General features: G+C 33.6%; 1 protein-coding gene across 2 annotated transcripts in view; it reads right to left on the minus strand.

Moving 5' to 3' along the window:
- The window catches only part of ANKRD13C (ankyrin repeat domain 13C), a 90,479-nt gene that overhangs the window by 27,091 nt on the left and 42,482 nt on the right, over positions 1-20,906 (minus strand). For both annotated transcript variants that reach the window (XM_027058878.2, XM_015080876.3), the window contains exons 4-8: positions 16,723-16,808; positions 15,499-15,544; positions 11,650-11,716; positions 6,889-7,033; positions 1,036-1,167 (exon numbers count right to left, since the gene is read on the minus strand). In XM_027058878.2, coding sequence (XP_026914679.1) covers positions 1,036-1,167; positions 6,889-7,033; positions 11,650-11,716; positions 15,499-15,544; positions 16,723-16,808 — 476 coding nt within the window. The remainder of the gene's footprint in view (positions 1-1,035; positions 1,168-6,888; positions 7,034-11,649; positions 11,717-15,498; positions 15,545-16,722; positions 16,809-20,906) is intronic.

Genomic DNA, 20,906 nt, shown 5'->3' on the forward strand with positions numbered 1-20,906 from the left:
AGGGCTGTGACACAGAAACCCTGCCAAAGATTCTAGCCTGTAGATTTTAGACTCAAGACCACATCAACTCTTACCTGAATTTCTGACCTGCTAGAGTGCTCTACAGATTTCAGAGTGGCCATCACCTATATTCACATACGTCAATTCCCTTAAATAAATCAATCTCTTCCATACTCCTCCCTCCTTCTCTCTCTATATCCATATATTTATATAGAGATATACATATATCTAGATAGAGATACAGACAGAGATCTACTGATTTCCTCAGAGAACTCTAATACAAGCTGTTTTTATTTTTCCAGGAAGAATATGTTCATTTCTACCATGTGTAATAAAACATAATTTTAAATACATAATTTTTAAGAGCAGTAAATCTTGGCCTTCACCTATATGATGATTAATTCTTAACTTTAAAACTTTACCAAATGCTTCTTCATGTCTAATTAAACATTTTTAACATATTTTGAATAGTCTTATATAACCTCTTGCTGGCAGATGAAATGGGAATTATGGAAAGAATTTACAATTCACTAATGAGGGAATCTCCATGGAAATTTAATTTAATGACAGTGTTATAGAAATCTAAGCTTATTTAATTTTAGTCATATATATGGACTACTGAGAAACAGATTCTGAGTGAGTACATAGTTTTGAAGTCAATGTGGAAACAATAAAAAGGTCCAGGGAAATGAATTCAAAAGTGTATCCCTCTTAATGGTCTTCTTAAGGAATAAAAGCATTAGAAATATAATAGAACCATGTGAAGACACTGTTCCCTGTAAATAACAAGGCAGTTGACATCAAGAATCTTTCCCAACATAAAATTCAAATGAGCTAAACTTTCTCTCCTGGCTTCTGTAAAAATAACTTCCAACTCTGTAAACAACCATTATAATTCCCTATCTTTGATTCAAGGAGGAGAGAATAAACTACTGGAAAATAAGTAAGTAAGCTTCCTACACCTCCACCACATTATTTTGGCAACATTAAAAAATAAACAATTTTTTAAACTGAAAAATCAAGATCGGCACATACTGTTTTATCTTCCCGAAAAAGCCATCCTGTTTGGGCACGTGTGAAAGAAATCGATTTGGTTGATAAAGTTGCAGAGTAAATATCACTACTCATTAAGATGTCAACCTCTTCTTCTGTTTCCATCTCTGATTCCTGCAGTGGGAACAAAAGTTAAATATAAAAATCTATGTTTTCAAAGGTTATTAGTACTACATATGAAAATAATCAACAATTAAAATGTTACAGATTTCAAAAAACAAAAGGTCAGATTCTAAAAAATGTGAAGTACTACTTATCCTAAAAACCAATTAGAGAAGTTTAAACTCCATATATCTAACTAAGTTAGAATTATGATTAATTATAAGTCTATATATACAGGGTACATGAAATACAATACTTTGTGTTCAAAATATGTGATGGAAACAATACTGACTTATCCATTACAGAAATATAGAGTATGTAGAGCAATTTTAAAAGATTAAGAATTAAGTTGACAGGTCTGAGACAAAATTCCCATATAAAGGTTTTTTTTTTAATACAGATGAATCTTAGTTTAATTCTTTTTTCATCCAAAGACCCACCACTATCATTTGAGCCTTTCTTTCCTAATAGCTATAAAATGGAAGGAAAGGGGAGATGAGGAGAGAAGGAGAGAAGAAAGGAAGGAAACTTTCTCTATATTCCTTATAGAAAGAAATGGAATCTGAAAATACCAACCCATGGTTTCTAAACTTAGTAAGTAGTCTTATTTCAAGTTTATCCTCTACATATTCCCCAGGGCTGGCATATAATAACTGATTTTTTTGTTGTTGCTTATTTTTTATTTTTGAGAGAGAGAGACAGAGCATTAGCTGGGGAGGGGCAGAGAGAAAGGGAAAAAACAGAATCCAAAGCAGGCTCCATCCAGGCTCCGAGCTGTCAGCCCAGAGCCTGAAGTAGGGCTTGAACTCATTAACAGAGATCATGACCTGAGCCAAAGTCAGACACTTAACCGACTGAGCCACCCAGGCACCCCTGATTATTATTGTTTTAAAAGAGAAAAAAAAGATTTGTGCTTGCTTCAGAGGCAGAAGACTTACTGATCAGTAAATGAGTAGGTATAAAATGAGGTTCTGTCCTGTAACAGGCCAAGAGAGAGAATCTCTGATACTTTAAGACTACAGTGTCCTAAGGGGGGGGGGGGGGGGGGGGCGGGGAAGAGAAGGAAGAGAGAAAAGGCAGAAACTGGGGAATGAGAATTGTCCATAGGATTTACATCCTGATTTCTAACTTCCTGAGAGGTCTGTTTTCTATTCTTCCCCACCAAACTTCACCCAGATTTAGTCCATTTCTGAATCTATGGAACTACAGAAAAAAACAGCAATACCTTGGGACTGCAATAGTACCATTTCCTGCACACTTACAAGAGAAAAATGAAAAATCTTGATATTAATGCTAAAGCTAAAGAGGTAAAAACGTAGTCCCAGTGAACAAACTAATTCTGAACACAATTTTCTAAAGAAAAACTTTGGCTGTCATAGGTTGCATAGAACTAACTGTTAAACATTGTTTCAAATGTGTTATAAATCAATTAGGATTTTATGTATTAGCTTGCGAACAACACTTTAGACCACACTTTAGATAAATAACACTATGTATGAAGAAACGTGCCTTAACTTTTGAAAACCCTCTTTTCAAATAAACTTTTGGAACAGAACTCTTCTATAAAATTATAGACTGACCATTTCCTAACCACATCATTGAAAAAGACCAATTGTTGATTCATTCATTCAACAAACATTTATTGAACAGCTATTATTTATGTATATTAGTATAAACAACTACTCCCTGTTTGAGGATTAATGTTTAAAATCTAGCTTTGCTGTATTTTTTTAGGCATAAAACACACACACACATACCCTAAATACCAATCCTTTAGTGATCTCATTGATACTATAACATTAGCTAATACTTATATAAATAGCCTTAATCTCTGGCTTCTATTTCAATACCATGCTTCTAGCTCATTTGTTGCCTAGTTAGCTATCCTGTTGTCTTTAATATGCAAGAGCTCAAATTATTTAACAAATTATCCGAGAGTCTAGAATAAAGGCTGGTAAACTACGGCCAGTAGGGCAAATCCAGTGTACCACCTGTTTCTATAAATAAAATTTTATCGGAGTATAGCCATACTCATTCATTTCAATACTGTCAATAGTTGTGACAGAGACCATCTGGTCCAAAAATATATCTAAATATCTGAAACATTTACTGTTTTTCCCTTTACAGAAAGAGTTTGCCAAACTCTAGCCTAGAATGCACTGATGCAAAATATTAGGAACCAGAGAATACAACTAAAAGAACCACAGGGAACAGAGTAAGAAAGACACATAAATGAATATAGCATTAGAAGCTCTATGATACCAGATTTAGTGGGAGCATAAAGAATATAATGGTCTCCTGGCAAGGGAAGAAGTGACACTAAGTAGGTGTCCCACAAGTGTGGAAGTGGTGCAAGAAGAGCATTCCAGGAAGCAGAAACTGTGAACAATGGAATGAAGTACTATATAGCCTGGCACATCTGAAAAACTGTAAACACCTCAGTAATAAGGGTATCTAAGATAGCAAGGTAAAAACAGGGCAGAAAAGTGAGCAAAAGCCACATCACAGAAGGTTCCATGCCATGCCAAGGAATTTGGATTTCATTCTTTAGGAAATAAAGACCTTTCATTTTTTTTTATTTTTTAAGATTTTTTTTGTAGAAGTTTACTTATTTGGGGGTCGGGGGCAAAGAGAGAGAATCCAAGCAGAATCCACACTGTCAGCACAGAGCTTGATCTGGGGTTCAATCCCACAAACTGAGACATTATGACCTGAGTCAAAATCAAGAGTTGGATGCTTAACCAACTGAGCCACCCAGGTGCCCCAAAATAGAGATCTTTTAAAGTACCTTTAAGGAACGCAGATTTCATGAATTTGCTTTCAATGTTCAATCTATCTCCAATATGTGAGATAATTTAGAAGCAGACAAGAAGGGGGACAGGAAGATCATGTAGGAGACTTTTGCAATGGTCCAGTTGAGAAATAATAAATACCCGGATTGTGTCAATAATGGTATGATTAAAAAGAGGTAATAATGAGACATTAGGGAGACAGAAAGGACCACACATGTTCTCTAATTAGAACATGGAATATAAGAAAATATTTCAAAAATAACTCAGTTTTCTGGTTGAATAGAAAATGATATCATTCACCAAAACAAGGACAATGAGAGAAAGAGCAGGTTTGGAGTTTGGAGAGGAAAAAAGGAATTTACTTTTAGATGAGCTGAATTTTGAGGTACCTGGGAGACCTACATGATATCCATGAGGAATTTAAGTAGACAGATCTCCATTTAGAGATCTACCTGGTAGAAATATATATTTGTGAATCATTACTTATAGCAGGGAATGAGAACCATACTGAGGATGCAAGAGGTGGCAGAGAAAAGGGAATAGGAAAAAAGAATAAGAAGAGAAGGGAAAAGAACCACTGACCAAAGTCAAATCCTAAGAAAATGAAAATTTTAAGAACTGAGTTACCAATAATAGCAAATACTTCAAAGAAGTTCAATAGATGGTTGAAGCAAGTACACTGATTATAGCAAACAAACATCATGTAAAACCCCAAACCTATTTCCATTTCCAGATCTCCTAATTCTAACCTTGGCACCACCATGATTCTACTCTTCAAGATAGAAGCACTACACTCACCCTTAAATCTTTCCAATTCTTAATTCACTACACTCAAACTACTAGCAAGTCATAGTCTTTCATTCTGGGAAATGTACGTCATAATCTCTTTGTCTTAAGTATTCACTGTACCATCCTGGTCAAGATCCTTACCACTTCTCACCTGTAGAACTGTAAAAATGTCTCCCGTAAATTCCCTGCCTCCAATGTCTCCCTTTTCCAATCCATCTTACATACTAGTTGTGTGATCTTGGAAATGTCATTTAACATCTATAAATCTTAATTTTCTAATCTGTAAAATGGGGAAAATAAAACCATTTGCTCTGATAGGTTATTTTAAAGATTTAATGAGTAAAGCTGCAAAGCACTTAAATTACTTGTGGATCAAATCAACACCTTGTTTAAAAATATGACTCTCTGGGGGCTCCTGGGTGGCTCAGTCAGTTAAGGATCTGGCTTCAGCTCAGGTCATGATCTCAGGGCTTGTGAGTTTGAACCCCGCATCAGGCTCTGTGCTGGCAGTTCAGAGCCTGGAGTCTCTTCAGATTCTGTGTCTGTCTCCCTGCCCCTCCCCCACTCATTCTCTGTCTTTCTCTCTCTGAAAAATAAACGTTAAAAAAATATATATATGTGGGGTGACTAGGTGGCTCAGTCGGTTAAGCATCCGACTTCGGCTCAGGTCATGATCTCACGGTTTATGAGTTTTGGCCCTGCATCGGGCTCTGCGCTGACAGCTCGGAGCCTGCAGCCTGCTTTGAATTCTGTGTCTCCCTCTCTTTCTGCCCCCCCAACCCCCCCACCGCTCACACTCTGTCTCTCAAAAATAAATAAATGTTAAAAAACATATATATGACTCTCTGGGGTTGCCCGGATGGCTCAGTTGGTCAAGCATCTGACTCTTGGTTTCTGCTCAGGTCATGACCTCACAGTTAGTGATTTCAAGCCCCGCAACAGGCTCCATGCTGGCAGTGCAGAGCCTGCTTGAAATTCTATCTCCTTATCTTTATGACCCTCCCACACTCTCTCTGTCTCTCAAAATAAATAATAAATAATTTTTTTAATCTTAAAAAAAAAAGAATATGACTCTGTTGCCAACTACAGCAGATCCTAGTATGTGGCTTTTAAAGCGTTTCATAAACCACATTCCCATGCTCAATAAGAGATCTTCACCGTAGTCAGATCTCTTTCCTCAAACAGACCATTCTCATTCCCATTTCCCTGAATTTATTCATCCCTTTTCTTCCATAAGGAATACCTCCTTTTTCTTCCCTCTACCAATCTAAATTTTCATTGCTCACTGCCAGTTAGGAAACTATGTCAGTATTGAATAATAATATTTAATATAAATGCATATAAGATAATTAAGGTCTCATGAATACATATGGTAGTAGAAAGGTCTAATCTAAGAGATATTAAGAAAGGAGCCACAGGATATGATGAATGACAACATGGGGAAATGAAGTGTTGAAAAATAAAAACAAAAGAAAAGCAACAGTGGCAAAATAAGACGTTGACTTAAAAACATTTTTAAGGCTATCAATGATACAAAGACACAGGAAAAGCTTTTTCTTGGTTTATAGTAGGGAAATGGCCATCCAGGGAACAAAGGATAAAAATAATGTATATATGTTTTTCAACAGTGGTTGTGGAAACAATACCAACAGGGAAATATGATGTGACAGAAGGAAGATAATTTTGTATTCTAAGATGGAAAAGATAGAGAAAAGTAGCCAAAGAGTTAGGGATAGTAAAAGAGTACAAAAAGAGTGACAGACAGCCAAAAGAGGTGTTGCTATTAAGGAAACAGAGATTGTCAGCAAAATTAAAAGAAGCTAAGGTAGCAAGATAATAAATGGTAAAAGGGCCAGCACAAGTTCAACAAATGAGAGCTACAAATGAGAACTAAGAGAAGTTGGAGATCCTTTAACCAGGAGATCATCAGTGAATTATGAAGAAACAATCTCATTGGAATGCTCAGGATGAAGACCAGAAAATTTAAAAAAAAAAAAAAAATTTAAAGCTAGTAGTAAAGAAATGAAAGCTTTGGGGATGAACCATCTCACCTATACTTTACGCCTTTTAAAACAATTACACTGAGGCTTGGTTGCATACATACATTTTTACAAAAGCATTTAGAGGAACACTGATAAGACGACATGCTCACCTCATGGTGTATTCGCTGATAAACTTTTTGTTCATTGTCTAATACTACAAAAGATTCAGAGGGTGCCGCATCCCCATTGAAAATGAAGCTTAAATCCCCTCGTTGGCACTTCATGTCAGTAAAGTCTATGAGAGTAGTGTCAAGCCTGTGAAAGACGGGTAGATGAGAAATCCTGACAAATAAAATTTTGATAAAACTCCATAATAATTAAACAAGCTTCATTGCTTCTACCAAGGTACTAATACCATACTTCAAAGTCAAACTTACTGTTAAGGCTAAAGTATTTTATTTAAAAACACTGAAAGAATATTTAAATAATATTCCATTTTTCCTATAGTTCATTTTCTGAATAAATCCTTCATTAATCCAGAAAAAAAAATATTGTTTCCATATTGTTCATTTCCCTAACTATACCCTTGTTCCCTACCATTTCCCTTACTGCAGCTACTCCATAAAAGTTACTTCAACTGTGAAGGGCATAAAAGGAAAGTAAACTTGTCTAACATTCTTTGATCCCAATAAGACCATGCTGCTAGCTCAGCAGAGTATATAGAAAGGGTACAGAAATGGATGGACCACATTCTTAGATTAAGGACTGTGTTTCCAATCTTGCTCTTTTGATCTACTACATCTATGCCTTATGCTGAGCCATCTGATACCAAACCTTGCTTCATCCTTCAACTAGATAAATCATTTAACTTACTCCAAATTCTTGTCCTGTTTGACTCTCTGATTCACATTAGCATTCTTTCCCAACATCTCCACAGCCTAAAAATTTATGGATCATTACTGTATCAAAGATTCATGAACTTAACATACTTGTATGTTTATCGTAGTCTTTAGTAACCAAGACCTGGCATGGTCTAGCTCAATGGATTGGTCTCAAATAAATTCCACAAACCACTGTTTGCTGAAATTCGGGAGAATACTAGAATGGAAAACTTCACAAGTACCCTAAAATGTTTCAATCTTGTACCAAGCTTTGTAGGAGATCCCATTAGGATCTCTCTTACTGGTTGCTCAAAATATAGTCCTTAATCAAAAAAATGGGTTGACAAAGCGGTTAAGAGATGCTGATCACACCCTGGCTGCTGAGTTTCTAAGAATTCATTACCTTGTAAGTTATTCAATTCTCATGCTAGACTAGGCAAAGTGAATGAGCATTCTTGGTTTCCCTACACAGAAAAAAATCTGAGAACTGGAACATATCTTATATGCTGCATCAAAAAGAGTAACTGGGGTCATATATAATTTATCAACGTGATACCATTAATAATTTTGTCAGGACAATAGCGATGAATCAACAGCAAACAAGGAAGTATAGTTACCTTATGTATAAGGGCCTCCTTTCTGAGCCATATAAAATATATACACCCCTCAGAATGAAATCAAGAAGCCCTAAAAAAAGCAAGTCACCAACTCCTGTAGGAGTGAATCCTGTCTGCTGCTTTATAGCTGAATTCTAGCTCCTGGTTCACCTCCAGGGGCCAGCCTGTACTACTGAACACATCCTGTTACTACTTGTACACGTGGCGTAAGAAAATAATGCCAGTAAAAGAGGCTCATCCCTTACCTCTGTAAGATGTGGGCTACTGAATATCAAAAAGGAACAGATAATTTTATATCAGTGATCTATGTGGACTTCAAGCTGCAGCTACCAGAAAACTCTATACCTCACATAAAAGACGAAATGAAACAGAACAATCTTCTGCATCCATTTCCTTCTTGCCCATCCTGGGTGAGAGTGGTAGTGGGTTGGTAGTGGATGTAAGCGTAGTGAAGGGAGAGATACACAGAGACAGAGACAGACTGACATGGTGACATTTGAAACCTCAGATCTAGCTAGACCTAAAATGAGTCATAGTCAATTTTTATTTCATTTGTTTTTATAATTTGCAACTGAAAGAAGACTGTCTAATGCATCTTCTACAATATCCCTGACATATTAGATGATCTACTAAGCTTTATTACACATGCCTTATAATGACATAACTTGTCATGATGGTATTTTAAATTATTAACTAGTCCTTGCTTTAAGCCTATGAGTCTAAATATATTCTATTTTTACCATGTAATTAGCCATTAAAAATATATAATTATACAAATGTAAAGATTGGAACTAAAAGTGTTCAAAAAAATCAATAGAAACTGTTTTTAAGATAAAAGCTTGGAGAATGCCAAATAACACTGCAAAAGGACATAATAGAGGTTTGCCTTGAGACAAGAAAAGCCTGAAATGAGGCAAAGTTTGCAAACTTTGCTCTGATCATTTCAGTCAGCGCTCATAAGATTACCTCATAATTATTAATAGTGAAAATGTTAATATTCTCAACAATAAACTTGCTCATACTTTCCCACTTCCACTAAAGTATTAATTTCTCCTTGGTATCAGAAAAGGTATTTTAAATGATCACATGGCTGTCATGAAATAAAAGTAAACTTTAAAGATTTCTGTGAACATACTTTAAAATTCAGTTTCATTTGAAGTGATGTTTAAAAAAAACTAATTGGGCGTGCCTCGGTGGCTCAGTTGGTTTAAGCATCTGACTTCAGCGCAGGTCATAATCTCAGAGTTCACGGGTTCAAGCCCTGCATCGGGCTCTGTGCTTCCAGCTCAGAGACTGGAGCCTGCTTCAGATTCTGTGTCTCCTTCTCTCTCTGCCCCTACCCTGCTCGTGCTCTGTCTCGCTCAAAAATAAACATTAAAAAAATATATAAATAAAAACTAATCATCTCATGATGTTTACATTTGAAAGTTTTTATTTAATGTTAATGGATTATTTTTCATTAGCTTCTTCTCATCTATGCAAAAAACTTTTGCAATATGTCCTAAAAGCCAGCCTCTCCATTAACCTGGTAAACTTCAGTAATGACAGCTTTAGAACCTATCACATCTCTCCTTTATCCTCAGCTGCTTTAAGTCCCAGGTCTGAGTATCTTGCTAAATTATAGGAGCTTCCTCTTTTTTTTCTAAGTTTATTTATTTATTTTGAGAGAGGAAGACAGACAGACAGACAGACAGATAGTACTAGTGGAGGAGGGGCAGAGAAAGAGGGAGAGATAATCCAAAGCAGATTCCATGCTGTCAGCACAGAGGCTGGTGCGGGGATTGAATTTACCAACTGTGAGAACATGAAATCAAGATTCGGATGCTTAACTGACTGAGCCACCCAGGCACCCCTAAATTATAGTAACTTCCTTTTAATCTATATTCTCTGACACAATTATTCTCCTTCAGGCTTTTATTCTTATGTCTCTATTTTAACCATTTACAGCTTTACTACCTGTATTTATTATGTAATATGCATCATATCATTTACTTTTAAAAGTCATATATAAATGTGAAATAATTTTTTAAAGCCTCCTTTTTTTTCTAGGAATCAAATAGAACTAACACTAACATTTTTTAAAGTAGCACAAGGAATATAATAATATTCTCCCAAATTATCTGCTACCTTTGGCAAGCACCTATAGTAAACATTTCTAAATTGATGAGTAATTTTTGATGAAATCATATATATTGTTAACAGGTTGCTTAAGTAAATCTACGTAATTATCAAATCCTTTCCTACTTTTTTTTCCATGTTTTTCTGCATTTTTCAAGGTTTCTAATAATGACCATGAATTTAATGTACATAAGCACTTTCATAATTAGAAACATCATTAGAGGTTATTTTTTAAAAACAAAAACCTGAAACTTCTACCTTACTCAAATTCTATTTCTTGAGAACAAATACCCTAGAACTTACTTTCAACTAAAGATTATCTCTTCACTAAAATTCAATATATCTCATAATAAATCTCAGAGTTGACTCTAAAATTTCTGCCTTGTGACATGGTAAGAACAGACATGAAGTCAGAGGTCCTGGCCCAGCCATTAATTTGCAATATGCTCCTATAAAAATCACATCACCTCTCTGAATTTTCTCATCTATAAAATAAAGAGTTTATATGAAATAATCTTTCAAGATACTTCCAGTTCTAGACCCTTACATGTCCAAATTAATATTCTAGAAATATGCAAAATTATAGAGATAGATATACAAAATTAATACTCTAGAGATATGCAAAATTATAGATAGACATACAAAATTATATACATATAATTTATAAATATACTAAAATATGTATATATATATATATATATATATATATAAGTTGGCATACTTGCCAGTTTTATATATTTACATATGTATAATTTATAAACATACCTGTATTAATACAAAGACATAAAGAAAGATAAAAGTAAATTCTGAAATGAGTAAAATAAATAATTTCCCATTAGATCAAAAAGTCAATATTAATTTTAAAAAGAAGAAAATTAAAATTAGCCTTCAAGTTTTTACTAGAAGGAAGAGATGATTAGATGAATGGATGGATACAGGAGGGAAGGGTATGAGAGGGTTGGAAAAAAAAGGACAAGAGTTGTGTCTTCCTTATGGGTCACTTATTCTTTAAAAAAAGTCAGGATCAGAGAGATAACCATCTTAAATCTTCTCAGTATTATACCATGATCTTCACTGTTTCCCTGCTAGATAGTCTGTAGGTGAATTAGAATTAATACCTTTGTTTTAGTCAAGATTTTATGTCTTTGGTTCCTTATCTGTAGGATGTCTCAAATAAGATAAAATAGTGTAAATATATAACAGCATGTTTAAGTTATAAAATACTACATTCAAATGTAACCTATTACTACAGAAAGAAAAGTTTCCTATAAATCTCAATTTTCTGTTACTCAGAAAAAAAATCAAATCACCTTACCTGATATTGATACCTTGTTTGTATATCTTACATGCATCAGAAGGCAGAATTCGGGAAAGTAAAGGCACTGTATTTTTAAAAAGAAAAGATAAAAAATAACTACCTGAAGTTCTGAGACACTACAAATTTCTTTATTAGAAAAAGAATAATGTAAATATTCTACTAATTCACTAAAATTGTAACAATTTTCCTTTAAAATCGTTTTTTTCCATTTAAAATAGCATATAAGGCAATTTTGAGCAACTTCAAATATCTACTATTCAATTGTAATTGCTGTGTAGTTCACCATTCTGCCCTCGCATCCACCCACCAACACACACAAGTAGCAGAGTCAATACAATGCCACTTTGGGGTACATATTGTAGGACATTATTATAGATGAGAAAACAGTGCCCTATGGCAACTAAACCATCAGGAATGGGTAACCTGATGGACCTGGATCCTATCTACTCCTATAAATACAATTTCATTAAATAGCAGGAGAGCAATAGAGCAATTTGCATTTTCCAATTCTATGATGACTTTTCCTCCCTCATGTAAACTGAACAATCAAGTTCTCTGTATCTTAAATTATCACAGCATAATCTGAGAGTTTAACACAGCACTCCAAAAGTAGCATAATTCACTGAATTTAACAATGAACAGTCTGTATATTTTAATTTTGGTTTTGCTGTCATTTACTCCTTGGTCTTAAGAAAAGTTTCTAAACCTAAAGTTTTCCATTTATAATATACAAATAACAGTCTCAAAAATGGATATTTTATAGATTATGAGATAAAGAAACTTTAAAAACTACTAGTTTTTCTGTTGAAATGTGCTATATATGTGATGCTAAACTTGAAGTCATGATTATGATACTATAAATTACTTAAAGCTTTTACAGTATATAAAGGACTTCCTTCAAAAAATAATTTCATTTCATCCACACATAAACAAAATTTGTAATATCTGGGGCAGTTATTATTCCCATATAAAAATGAAGAAACTGAAGGGGTCCCTGAGTGGCTCAGTCAATGAAGCATGACTCGGTTTCAGCTCAGGTCATGATCTCACAGTTGTGAGATCAACCCCTGTATCAGGCTCCTTGCCCAATAGCATGGAGCCTGCTTAGGATTCTCTCTCTGCCCCTTCCCTGCTCAAGCTTGTGAGCGTGCGCATGCTCTCTCTCAATCTCTCTCTCTCAAAATAAATAAATAAACTTAAAATAAAATAAAGAAACTGAGGCCCATGAAAGACATGTGATTTGCCACATCAAATAGGAGCCATGACTTCTGATTCCAATTTAAAGGTTTTCTATATCTAAAAACCTAAGGTGGAATAGTTTAGTTGCCTTCAGATTTGCTGTTAACCAAGTCTGAGGCTATTTTCAGCCAAACACTAAATACAACAGTATGAGAAAGGGTGTGCATGCTCCACTACCTCTAAATTAAACCTAATCCTGGAGCTCAATATTTCTTAATTTCCTCTTATTTCTGGGTTGCCTTTTTTTTTTTTTTTTTTAGTATTAGAGTTAAAAAAAAAAACTTTCATGTTTATTTAGCATTTTATGTTTGATAAGGGAATTTATAAGTTCTCCCTTCTTCATTTTTTTTTTTTTTAAGTAGGCTCCACGCCCAGTGTGGGGCTTGAACTCACAACCCTGAGATTAAGAGTCACATGCTCTACCAACCAAGCCAGCCACACACCTTGATATTAGGAGTTTTGACAATGGAAAGAATCATGCCTAAACTCTAGAAAAAAGCTTACTAATCAAATCTAACAATAGGGATTATTCAGAGCTTTTTAATCCCAAGTGTCTAAATTAAATGTAGCCAATGAGTTTAGTTTTTAGAATTATACATGTCATCTAACCATCAGGTGCTAATAGTTTTGACATGAAAGCAGTAAAATCTTTTATCAACAATGAAACAGATGTGCTGACTTTTTTCTATCAATCCTCAAAGAAGCAGTACTTTTAACAAATACCTCAATGGTTACATCATGAATTTGATTACACATTTATAAATATATTTATAACTACAGATATTTGCACAATTTCAGCAGTGATTACATCCATTTCCATTGCTTCATATAACTGAAATGTTACTTTTAAAATATTTTAAAACAGGGGTGCCTGGGTGGCTCTGTTGGTTAAGTGTCTGATTCTTGATTTCTGCTCAGGGCATGATCTCACAGTTTCATGAGTTTGAGCCCCATGTCGGGCTCTGCGCAGAGCCTGCTTGGGATTCTCTCCCTTTACTCCTCCCCTGCTTGCGCTGTCTCTCTCAAAATAAATATATAAACTTAAAAAAAGTATTAAAATATTTTAAAACATTTGCTCAGCAAGATAAATTGACTATTTTAAATTTACACCACTAACAGTTTCTAAGAGAATCAGTTAAAAAGCCAATATACTCAAGGGACAACCTTGAATATAAGCTCACCAAGCAGGACTAGGGTTTCTAAAGATGTTAAAAAAAAAAAAAAAAAAAAAAAAAAAACTGGGTAAAAAACAGTAATCAGGCTTTAAACCAATCTAACTTGGAGTTCTTTTATTATACAAAGCTACTACAAACCTTTTTCCCTCAGTGTTCTAAGACACCTGGGCTTCTGAATGATATATAAAGCATAAAGGCAAGGTAGGCCTACAAAGTAACAAAATCATGTGTGGTTTTGATAGAGCCCAAACTAACCTGATTTGCTAGAGTTGTAACAATGTTGGAAAGAACTGATTTCACAAATCAAAACTTTACATTTAGAGAATAAACACACTAGGAAAACTTTAATCATTCATTCTATATACATTATTATGCAACGGTTGAAGTACTTCGTCATGAACTAATATGGAATTAATGCCTAATATTAGATACATTAAGTAAAAATGACAAATTGCATAATGATATAATGGCATGATCCCATAAAAAAAAACTAATTCTGAGGATATATACACACATATATATGTATTCAACCATATGCTGTGTAAACTTTGAAAAGGATGCAAAAGCATTCTCGTGAAACATTAACAGTGATTTTTATAGTTGTCAAATCTGATTAGTTTTATAATTATCACTGAGCATTCAAATATCTTTATATCACAAAAATTAATGCAGATGCTTAAAAAAACACATGTAAGCTCATTATATTCAAATCTATATACAGATTACATTGGTTTTAAATCTTCAAGAAAAAAAACCTAAATTTAGTTGCTTTGTTGTTTAATTAGTAAAGGTCACTAGGATCAAACTTCCTATTTAGACATGAAGGTTTTCTCCCTAAATGGACTCAGGTTTAAAAATGGGAGGAGAGAAACTTACCTTGCCAAGATAAACCATTAAAAGACTGCAAAATATCTAGGGATTAAGGTTTTATAAATAATTGAAAAATTGAAACAGTGCACAACCAAAAAATATGTTAAGAGAGTAGCTATGAAGTACACAATAAAAATGGTAAAAATTATTGAAAGTTGACAAAATATACAAAATCAAATAATGTTAACCAAATTCTTCTCATTCAGGATCTGAGTACTAGATTTCAAACTTCCTTAAATTCAGTAATCTAATAATCCCATAATTATTACTCTCTTCTCTTTGAGAATTGCTTATATTTAATTAATATAATATTTCATTTCATTTGGTTAAAAAAAGATAATTTTCAATCTTAAAAATAAGAATGTTAAAAGTTACTAATCAAGTTCGGATAACTATTACTACAGGGCTTTATAACTATTACATTCAATGTGATGAGAAATATTTAATTTTCCTTAGGGCAAGTAACAAATTTGTTGTGTTAACATTTCCATATAATAGCTACTTTTGCACTTGCATTTTTGCAAGTGCACATATTTTATAGTAAAACATAGTACACTCTTACCCCAGCTTTGAAAATCCCAGTGAAGTTCCAGATAAAAGTCACCTAGCTGAGAAACAAAATACAAACAATTACTGAATGCACCTTAATAAGCAGTCCTTATATTTACTGAATATTTTACTTAAAAAAAAAAAATCTACCATCATTAAAGGTCTATAGACAGAAATAGAAAGTAGTTTAAAAGTTTGGAGTTAAAAGAAAGAACAAAAACATATGATTAAATTACTTAAAACATTACAATAGCACATATTATAATACTTAACTACAAAGGAAAATATGCACCAACTATGGATTTTACAAGACCATTTTAACCACACAGGAATATCTGAAACTCACAGGCATTTAAATTTGCATCAATAAACAGTCCATTTTCCCAGCATAGCCAAAATAACAGTAACTATCGTTGTAAAAATAGCTCATAACTTTAGATGTGTTAAAAAATACAACCTCCAAAATGACTATTTGTGCAGCCTCATGATGGATTACGAAAATGACACACTGAAATAGAAACTTTTTTCTATAAAATGGTAACACAAGTTTACTAAATCTGAAATAATATGTCATCTTATGAGATGTATAGTAAAAGTCTGAATTTTACAAAGTAGAAGTTAAAAAGCAAAGCCTATAACTGTTAAGGAAACTACTGTGATCAAATATTCCCCAAAAAAATCTATCGCTTGAGATTAAAAAAAAAAAAAAAAAAAGGCATACTTAAGAGGAGACAGTTATCACGATAGGTCTATCTTTCTCCCACAGTTACTTCAGACATCAAAACTACAGTGTAAGAGAATAAGAGAAAACAAAGCTCTCTTCCTTTTTTGAGCCAACACACCCAGCTCCTACCATCATGAAGATAATAAGAGTTTTGTTAGATAAAGAAGATGCTGTTCCCGCTAGCAGGTAGTGGCTTCAGCTCTTAGGGAATCTTTTATTGCCATTAATTATGGCTTACCCCCTTATTCTTAGATCTCTTATCTAATTTGCTGAAAACAGTAATTCTTTATCTACCTTCCTAGTTCAAAGTAAATGGTGATTCCCTAAAATTAAATTTATACTTTATAATCAGAGTATTTTGTTTTATCATTATTGCTTATTTCAAACAGGATTTTGACAAACCATTTCTTAACTCTTAATCATCAGTAAGCATTAGACTGCATTTTTAAAAATGCCTTAAAGTACACTTACAATTACTCTTTAGGTAAAGATCAGCAAAGAGATATAGCCTACCTCTTTCAGGGCTTTTAATAATCGAGGTCGTTTCTCTTCAACACTTTCCCTGGATTGCTGCTTAAGCTTCCTTAAAAGAGCTGTAACTAAAATTTAAAAAGTTTCAATTTAAAATAACTTTCACCATGCTAGACTGTTAATTATAGCCCAATTAAAAAGACTTATAAAAAAAATTTATCATGCTAGAAAACATCACTTACTTATTATACAAAGATATATATAGATATAAATACTATATTAATAAGTTTAATAAAACTGTTAGGAACCCCAAGGAAAATTGAGAAGAGACACCTCAACATGAACTTATATTCACACTAGTTTTCCTAGTTTTTAATTATCAGTAAGTATTTACATGAGTGAGCCAAGATTTATCAATCTCAGTCAGATGATACAATGTCCTATTGTAACACTGATCTAAAAGAAGATCTCAAAGATCCCATTGGATATCACTTATATAAAAATGTAATTATTTGTAATTGTTACTGGGTGTATCTGTTCTTTTCTCACTAGAGACTGTACTCTCACACATCCCCACATAGCAGAAGAAAATATAAAAATGGATCCTATTTTATCTGTGAAAAGCGTTTCTGAATCTAATAAAACCTGAAGCCCTCCATAGTATTTTCTTAATAGTTCAGATTGAGATTTAGCTACAATGCCGAAGTGCAACTCCAGCTTCACTACTTATTAGCTATATGTAAATGTGAACAAGTTACTTAATTTCCCATAATTTCAGTTTCTTTTTTTTTCACTTGTTAATTAAAAATAAAATAAAATCTATGTGGAATTTATATAAAGGCTCAATATAAATTGGTTACTACTATGCCTGTAATTAAGTAAATGTAATTTTTAGCTACTAGAATGGTCTAAAACTGACTTGCAAAAACCAATCAATCCCTAACATGTATTGAAATAAGGGAAAATATTATACTTAAATGAAATAAACCTTACAAAAGATGAGAAGATGGAAAATATGCACTGAGGAAAAAAAATGTATATATCACTACATGCTGATTTCCTCCTAGTCTTGACATATTTTCATACATTATGTATATACATATGCATATGTACATGTATACATTCATATACACTAAAAAATTGTTAGTTTTTACTATTTTATAGTATGTATTCTTATAAGCTACTTAAACCTTTATGTGGAATACAGAAGCAAAAGGTTAAAAAAAAAAAAAAAGTAAAACGGGTGGCTCAGTCGGTTAAGCATCCAACTTTGGCTCAGGTCAGGATTTCAGAGATCGTGGGTTCAAGCCCCACATCAGGCTCTGAGCTGACAGCTCAGAGCTTGGAGCCTACTTCAGATTCTGTGTCTCCCTCTCTCTGCCCCTCCCCAGCACTCGCTTGCTCACTCTCTCTCTCTCTCTCTCTCTCTCAAAAATAAATAAACATTGAAAAAAATATTTTTTTTTTCAAGTAAAAGGAAAGAAGACAGCAGTGAAAGCTTGGACGAGATTTGTTCTGTCCACACTGGCCAAATTAGGAAAAGCCCAGAGAAGAATCTGAAAATTAGTATAATCTATTCTTACTTTTAACCACAGGTCTAACCATAATCCCACTGTATTCAAAAAGCCAAAAATCAAAGAGCACATTTCAATTACTCAAGGTCTTTTGGAACAAGAGAAGAGGCTGAGACCTAGAAGCCAAGGAACACGGACCTCATCTCAGTTATACACTAGCTCTGTGACCTAGGTTAGTAGTTTCCAAATACAAGTCTACATTTCAGTGCCAAACTCTCAACTTTCCAGTGATGTGCAGCAAAATGAAAAAGACTTGGAATCAGGTTGGTGTTTCTTCTTTATTTATAAGTTATATACTTTTTTTCAATTTAAGGACTATTCTTTATACCATTTTTTTGTTTCAAAATGTCTTTTTTAAATGAAATGGTGATCACAGAAGAAAGTAATTCTCTTTTTTAAAGCTCTTAGATGCTAGCGGTAGCTAGGTGACTCAGCCAGTTGAGCATCCAACTTTGGCTCAGGTCATGATTTCTAATTCCTGAGTTGGGAGTCCCATGCCAGGCTCACTGCTGTCAGTGCAGAACCCCCCACGGGGCAGGATCTCACCAACCAAGAGATCATGACCTGAGCCGAAATCAAGAGTCTGATGCCTAACCGACTGAGCCACCCAAACACCCCTAGTAGAATTCTTTTTATAATTCTTCTCCACTCAAATACTTTAATACTTTAATACTAAGCTCAAATACTTTAATCTTCCTTGCCTTCAAGGAAGGCAATTTGCCTTCAAATTCAAACAACCTCTGTGAATGTAAAAAATGGAAAGAATTCAATTTGTAGATAGAAAAGATAGCTTAATGAAAAGCAGAAGCCACATATTTTTCACCAGGTAAATATACTGAACTGACTAAAGGCATGCACTAAATAATAACTAGATTAAAATGCCCAAACATTATTAAAAAGATAGTGACAAAGAGATTCTTGTTCTATGAAACTTCACATTAAAAAATAACACTGTGGTGGCGCCTGTGTGGCTCAGTTGGTTAAACATCTGACTCTTGATTTCGGCTCAGGTCACGATCTCGAGATTCATGGTTTCGAGCCCTGATTCGGACTGTACTCTAGCAGCATGCTGCCTGCTTAGGATTCTCTCTTCCTCTCTCTCTCTTTCTCTCTCTCTCACTCTCTCTCTCTCAAAGTAAATAAATAAATTTTAAAAAATAAAATAAAACAAAATAAAATAAAATATCAATTCAAACCTTCTTAGAAACATACATTCAAAATGCAATTATAAAAAATGACCAGTCTTTCGGGGGGAATCAGTATGTGTACTCCCATATTAGAAGAATCTCATTAGTGATGACTGATAATAAAGATAATTAGTTTTAGAGAATTTAAATGATATTAGAATTCACACAAAGACTCCCAATGAAGAACTCCAATAAACTACAACTTATCTTTCTCTTTCCTTCTTTTCCCATATAAAGTGTTTTTTAAGTATTCAGTACACCTAAATCTGGATCTTCTGCCCTCTACTTCTTTCTATGCTCCAGAATAATTACTTCCCATTTCTTAGTTCCACCTAGATATACCACAGATAACTTAAACTCAACAAATCTAACATCAAATTAATTAAATCCCAGACTGATCTGTAATACTGGCCTGCACTGATCACTGTTCACCATGCAACCAGCATAAAGCTGGAAAGCAACATAATCCTAAATTAATTTTAAAATAAAATAATTCCTTTTTAATTTTTTTTTTTTTTTTTTTTTTTTTTTTTTTTTTTTTTAGTAATCACTACACCCAACATGGGGTTTGAACTCATGACCCTGAGATCAAGAGTTGCATGCTCTTCTGACTAAGCCAGCTAGGTGCCCCTCAAGTGAAATAATTCTAAAAAGTCTCAGATGAATAGTTTAGCATTATCTCACTGTTCTGTAGCACAAAAACTTTAGCAGAAATCAGACCAAAAAAGAAACAGGTCACAGTTTTTTCTAATAATGTATAATATTAGATTATATTTTGCTAATTAGATATTTCAGTAATAATTTATAATATTAGATTATCTCTGATTTTTCAAATAATGTAACTTTCTATGCCCAGAATGTTTTAATGTAACACAAGCCATCAAAAACTTAAATCATAATACTTAAAACAATCTCAAAGTAAAGACCAATTTAACACCATTATAAACACATTTATATTTTTATATTAACATTTCTAAGTACTTAAGAGTTATAGATTAATATTTCTAAATACTTAAGAGTAGCATAAGAGTTGTTAGGTTTATTATCCTTTAAGTTAGCAGTTAAATATTTCCATTTCATGTGATGGAAAATGATTTTTTAAAACCACTGAAGAATTATGGATATATAATTATTCAATGATTGACAATGGAATACTATTCAGAATGTGTATCCAAGCCATCACTCTATAGAAGAAAATCACTTTAAAAGCAAACCTCAACTACTATGGGGCTCAATCTTTTATATTAAAGTCAAGTAACTGATTTTCCAGGAAAACTATTTCTTGGGCTACCCAATAGACTATAATTCCTCAAGAGCAGAGGCCATGTTTTCATTCTCTACATCTTACCCTATATACATGCTTTATAGTAAGGACTCATTAAAAATTCACTGACTCTAAATAAAAGTTATTGGGGTGCCTGGGTGGCTTGATTTCAGCTCAGGTCATGACCTCACAGTTCATGAG

This window comes from Acinonyx jubatus, chromosome C1 (assembly GCF_027475565.1).
Source record: "Acinonyx jubatus isolate Ajub_Pintada_27869175 chromosome C1, VMU_Ajub_asm_v1.0, whole genome shotgun sequence".
In the NCBI taxonomy this organism is placed as follows: Eukaryota; Metazoa; Chordata; class Mammalia; order Carnivora; family Felidae; genus Acinonyx; species Acinonyx jubatus.